The 5,605-nt window shown below is 53.3% G+C and overlaps 1 protein-coding gene across 1 annotated transcript; it reads right to left on the minus strand.

Annotated features, from left to right (window-relative positions):
- Positions 1-422: 422 nt before the first annotated feature.
- Positions 423-3,710, minus strand: LOC103017235 (ubiquinol-cytochrome-c reductase complex assembly factor 5). Its single transcript, XM_007174748.3, has 2 exons — positions 3,330-3,710; positions 423-527 (listed from the first exon to the last, which is right to left on the minus strand). Exons 1-2 carry the CDS (start codon positions 3,478-3,480, stop codon positions 436-438), a joined length of 243 nt encoding a protein of 80 aa, XP_007174810.1. The 5' UTR covers positions 3,481-3,710; the 3' UTR covers positions 423-435.
- Between the last annotated feature and the right edge of the window lie 1,895 nt (positions 3,711-5,605).

The following is a 5,605-nucleotide window of genomic DNA, read 5'->3' on the forward strand; positions in this document are numbered from 1 at the left end:
GTCACATTCTAACAAAATGTTTACAAATTGGTAGCTAGCAGAAATGTAGTCTGCATAATCATCCTCGTTTAAATGATCCTACAGTAGATAACTAACTTTTATTCATAGTAAGTCTGAATTCTGCAAAAAACTAAATAAGGTTATCCCTTGTTGCCTAAAACAAAGGACTTCACAAACAATTCAGGCTACACTGAAAAGCATCCTGATTTGATCCTTGAATTGTTTAAGAAATATTTCATGGACTAGATTCAATGGGTAGGTGTGTTTTAGTAGGAAATAATTTTCCCACAAGTGCTGTCCATCAGTGACTTGGGAAGTATTCAAGCAGAGACAGGAAAACTATAAAAATTCTTTGTAAAGGCAGTTCTATGTAAGAACAAGAGACCCGAAAAGTACATTTTTAAAGGAGTTGAAACCAGTAGTAAAGTTTCATATTCACTTTATTGACTGCTGAAGTTCAGTCTCTGATGCATCTTCCAGCCTTCTCTGATACTGCCTTTCTGAGGCTTTTCTACGGTAGACATCGTCTGTATCAAACAAAGATTTTATTTAGATTTTCAGGAGACTAAGGAATTAAAAATACATATCTGAGTAATTTAACCAATAGTCTAGATCTGTCACCTGAATCTCAACATTAAGGCTTAACTCAATACCAGAATAAACTTAAAACAAGATTTGATTTAAGTGAGGACTATGTTAAAGGAGCTCTCAATATTAATAGCAGGGTCAGAGTCAGTGTCTTCAAAGATAGTGTCATGTCCCAGCACAGCCCTTAGCAATTTCACTTCTCTCTGAAATCATCCTTCTTAACTGGCCCCGCAGAGGCACTTCTGGCCCTATAGCTCTCTGCTGCTCCCTCTGCCACACCCAGGAACTGAGGGCTGGGAGATGAGGGCAGTCTCCTTGTTCTCAGCTGCTGCTTTTCCAGACTACTGATTCTCCACCTTCTTCCTCTGGGGCCTATGCCATTTGCCACCATCTTCTCTGCACTGGCACCTGCTGTCCATCACTCCCCTTCAGTCTCTGAAAATGCTGGCATCTAGCTCAGGTTCCTTGACCCTGTCCTGTGCCATCTTCCCAGGCAACACCACCCCCAACAGAGATGAAGCACCAGCCCCCTTCATCTTCCTTACTTCTCAACTTCTGCCATCTGCTTGCAGTGTTCCTCTGAAGCAATGAGTTCATTCTGCTCTGACCACAACCTCTACTACCTTTCTAGCAGCCTTTCTGTCCTTGGACCTCCACTTCCTCAGGCCCTTGTTCTCTCTTCCTGCCCAGATCAGCTGAAATTCCCTCTCATCAATATCAACTTCTTGATACACCTTCAAAACCCAAACTACAGATTAATCCAACTTACTTCCTTCTCCATGCCTCACTCTGCTTGCTTTGCACTGTGGGCCCAACTGTTGCATCTAACTGGGTCCACTGTGATGCCTGGCAGTCCTGTTTCTTCAGCCACGGCCCTGACCCTACTTTACCCACCCCGAAATGGCCATGAACTCTTTCTTCGCAGAGAAAAGTCATCAGTAAAGAACTCTTCCAGCTGACTTCCAAGGGCTACTCCTTACCCTGCTCTGGTCCCATCCTCTCCCACCTTCTCAAGGGCCAAGGTATCTCCAGCCTCTCTCCACCCTCTCTTTCCTGATCAGTATTTGCATATTTCAAGTCTCTCCTGGTAGGGGAGAGGGGGCTTACCTCCCATTCACTTAGTTGAACTTCCTGAACCTCCTGTCTTCTGTGATAACAAGCCCGTCTTGTTTCCCTTCTTGCCTCTCTGGTCACTCTCAGTCACCCTTAAAATGTTGGGGTTTAAACTCTGACTTTAATCACAATCAGCTTGTGAATGACCCACAAACCTAGATCTGAGGCCCAGATCTGCCTTCTGAGCTTCAGTTCTGTATAACCATCTCCCCCCTCAGCACGTCCAAAATGGAGCCCAGGACTGTCCTGCCTGTGTTTCCCCTGCCCCAGCTGCCCTACCAGAAGCCTCCACTCCTCATTTCCTGAGTCCACTCAATCACCAAGCCCTTGTCAGTACTACCTCTGGGGTGTCTCTCAACTCCACCCACTTCTTGCCATCTCACCCTAGTCCAGGCCACCATCTCAAACCTGGACAACCACACAGCCTAAGTGTTCCTGTCAATCCGCCCTCCACAAGAAAGCATTCTCCACATACGTTCACCAGCTGCTGCTTAAAACTCTTCAGTCCTTTGGGATACATTGTTGGTTCTCCAGTCCCTTTGTGGCCCTGCCCAGGCACCTTTCTAACCACGTCATCCCTCACTCTGCTCACCTGCTTCAGTCCCTCAAACACAGCGGCATACTTTCACACCAAGGCCCCAAGGTTTGCTCTTACCACTGGCAGAAGACACTTTCAAGTCCATAAACGTTTCCCTCATCTGGCTGACACCTACTCAATCTTCGGATCCTACCTGACATGGTAACTCCTCCAGAAAGCCTTCCCGGCACCACCTAGTCCAATTCAGGTGCCCCACCCAGGACTCCCATGCTCCCCCAACTTTCCCCCCACAGCAGTGATCACACTTAATAGTAACTGTATGATCTATCTCTCCCATTAGTGCTCTTCTGGTGTGGGGGCCCTCTGCCTTATATCCTCTCATCAGTGCTCATTAAATATGAAGGAATGGGTGAACACAGAAGGATTAAATATCTTTAGAAAGCACTTTTTTTTTTTTTAAATGAGGATTGGCGATTCACAAGTGATTGTGTTTCTGGAGAGGGAGAAAGCAGAAAGGGCCTAGGGGTTAGGGAAGTCTTCCTGGAAGAGGAACTAGCCTGTCCAGGCTAGTGCTCAGCAAAGCAATGCCAGACACACTTTTTGTAGTGCTGGGCATTGGTACCAATGACTCTGGCCAGTAAAGACAGTAGTATTTAGCTAAGCCGGGCCAACCAGTTCCCTCTAGGGTTTGGACTGGCCAGTTAGGAACTTCCTGTCCAAGCGGAACCCCCGCTTCTAGGTGCTGTGAGAAGTCTATTCCTTAGGCCCGAACAGTGTCACCGGCATGGCCGAAGGGCAGGCTTGAAAGGAGGGCGTCCTGAGTGGAGTCACGTGCCCTCCTCTCAAAGTGCAGGGAAGGTCTCAAGATTGGATACCAATGTGCCTTTGTCGCCCCGCTTACAGGAGAGCCCAGGCGGATCTCCACCGCCCAGCGAAGGGAACCGCACTCGCCCTTCTGACCAGGGTAAAAGCAGCTCAGCGCTGAGCGGAATGAGAGGTCTACAAGCTGAGAATAGCCCCCAGGAAAACGGCTCCCTCGCCGCCTCCCGCCTGCCTGAAATGAAACAGAGGCTGCTGCACCCCCACTTACAGAAGGTCTCCTGGCCCACGCGCACTTTAATCATGATCCATTCCATCGTTCCTCCCAGGACAAAAAAGAAGGGCAGGAACCTGTAGACGCCGAGTCGCTGCTTCCCGGGCACCCGCTGCAGAACCCGCCTCACCTGGGCCCTGGAAAACATGCCGGACCGCTGTCGGCGGAACGAAGAGCGACGGGAGCTGTCCCAGCCCCTGGACTGGAGCTCCCGGATGAAGCCGAAGCCGTCCTGCCCGTCCTTGCTGAGTCCGGCGGCCAGGTGGCCGTGCGATCCCGATCCTGGGCCACCTCCAAGAAGGTGAGGAGCGGAACCGGTAAAGAGCAGCGATGAGCTCGGGACCCAGAATGTGGAGCGGCTCCACCAATCTGAGTGCGGCGGGCTGCGTGGGCCCGCCAATCAGAATGCGGCGGAGTGCGCGTGCTCTGTGAGGCCTAGACCAGCTGGCGCATACTTCTCTGCTCCAGAGGCAGGGCGGGCCAAGGGGCGGGGCCTCCCACGTGGCGTCGGTCCGGCCCCGCCTCCCGGCCTCCCCTGTGCAAGCTGGTATTCAGAGTTGGCGGCCGCGCCCCCTACTCTGCCACCGCCATCTTTTTTCTTAAAGTCCTAGTAGAAGTGATGACCCTCTATGATGGACTACTAAACGGGTAGTGCACCATGCTCTAAAATGCAATTACACAACGCCTTTCATTTATTTCGAGATCGAGACTGATGCCTAGGCTTCTAAAAATAACAGGATTTGAGGTGCATTGTTGAAAGCTAACTTTATCATTATCACAAGAAAAGTCTAAGCATCTGAGACAAACAACCATAAAATTAAGAAAAGCTATCCTGTATGGGGCACTTTCCGTTATTCCCGGACTATTAGACAATCTAAGAAAGTCAAATGAAAACTTAGAACCAATAAGAGAGTTTGGTAATGTGGACACAAAATATACAAAAAGAGAGAAGAGAGATCAAGCAGCGCCTCTGAAAAGGGTAGTAGGGTCCGCCGCTGAGCTGCCAGGCCCAAGCTGCTGCCTGGATAACCTGCCTTCTCCCGGGGCCAACCCCACCCAACCACGCTCACACAGCTGGCTTGGCGCTCACTCTGGCTTCTCTTGGTGGCTCTGCAGGCTGGACACCACAGAGCACCCATCTCCCGCCCAGACGAGGCTTACATATGGCCAAGCCCCCAGCGCACACTTAGCTCACTGGGGCCCTGGGAGTGGGGAGGGCAGCCGCCCTCCCACGGGCCCATCTATGGCCTCCATCCTGCGCCAGCACTTGGCCCAGGGGCTGGCACACTGTAGGTCCTCAGCCAAGGTGCAGTGAATATTGGAATGTACACCCTTAGACCCGGCGAGGACACCGCGGGGAGCATCCCACGGAAACAGTGTCTAGCTAGCCAGCTCTCCACCGACAAGGCCCACGGGTGCAGGGTCGGCCTGCTCAAGGTCCAGGGCACATGCGCATGTGGACCCAGAAAACGGATCTGTGTGGAATACACGCGGGTGGAGAGTGGTTCCCAGCAGGAAAGAGGAATTTCGTTGGAAATCCTGGTGATATTGCTAGAAGAGCTAGAGAGTCCTGCGTGGGGAAGCGAGGAATGGAGAGGTTCGGTGCGGCCATTTGCTGAGGTAGGAACCAGGCAAGCACAGTGACCCCTGGCCCACCGCCTCGCTCCAAGTTAACAGAGATCATCCGTGTAAGGCACAGAGAGGGAGCGACGTCTGCTTCAGCGGACGTCGGCTGCGCTGCGGGTCCCGAGGTCTTACCCAGCGTGGGGCTGGCAGCGGGGAGCGCGCGGGAAGGACTCTTTATCCGCCAGAGACGTGAGTGAAACGGACCGGTCTCTGGTCCGCGAGCAGAGCCGTCAGGGAGAGGGGCGGGGAACAGGACCCCCGCTGCAGGACTGGGGGAAGGGGCAGAGGATCTGAGGTCAGGAGGACAGGAGGTGGGGGAAGGGGCGAGAGGACCCGGGAGCAGAGGGGGAGACAGAGGGCCGGGGGGCCGGGGTGGACCCGCCGCGCTCTGGCCCTCTCCCCTCCGAGCCCTGGCCGTCCGGAGCCTCGCGGGGACGGCCTTTCTTAGGCCCTCCAGCCTCCCTAGGGGAGGAAAGAAGAAGCCGCCATCGCCGCCGTAGATTCCGAAGTGGGGCGCAGAGTCCTCCTGGGTCGCTCGGGAGACTGGGGGAGGGGGTCGGGGAGCCTGCCCCGCCCCGTCCGGGACCTCCCGCCCCCCCGGGCATAGGGACGCTCCCATTGGCGGTCGGGCTCCGCGCGCCGCGCCC

Source organism: Balaenoptera acutorostrata, chromosome 10 (assembly GCF_949987535.1).
Source record: "Balaenoptera acutorostrata chromosome 10, mBalAcu1.1, whole genome shotgun sequence".
NCBI classification, from domain to species: Eukaryota; Metazoa; Chordata; class Mammalia; order Artiodactyla; family Balaenopteridae; genus Balaenoptera; species Balaenoptera acutorostrata.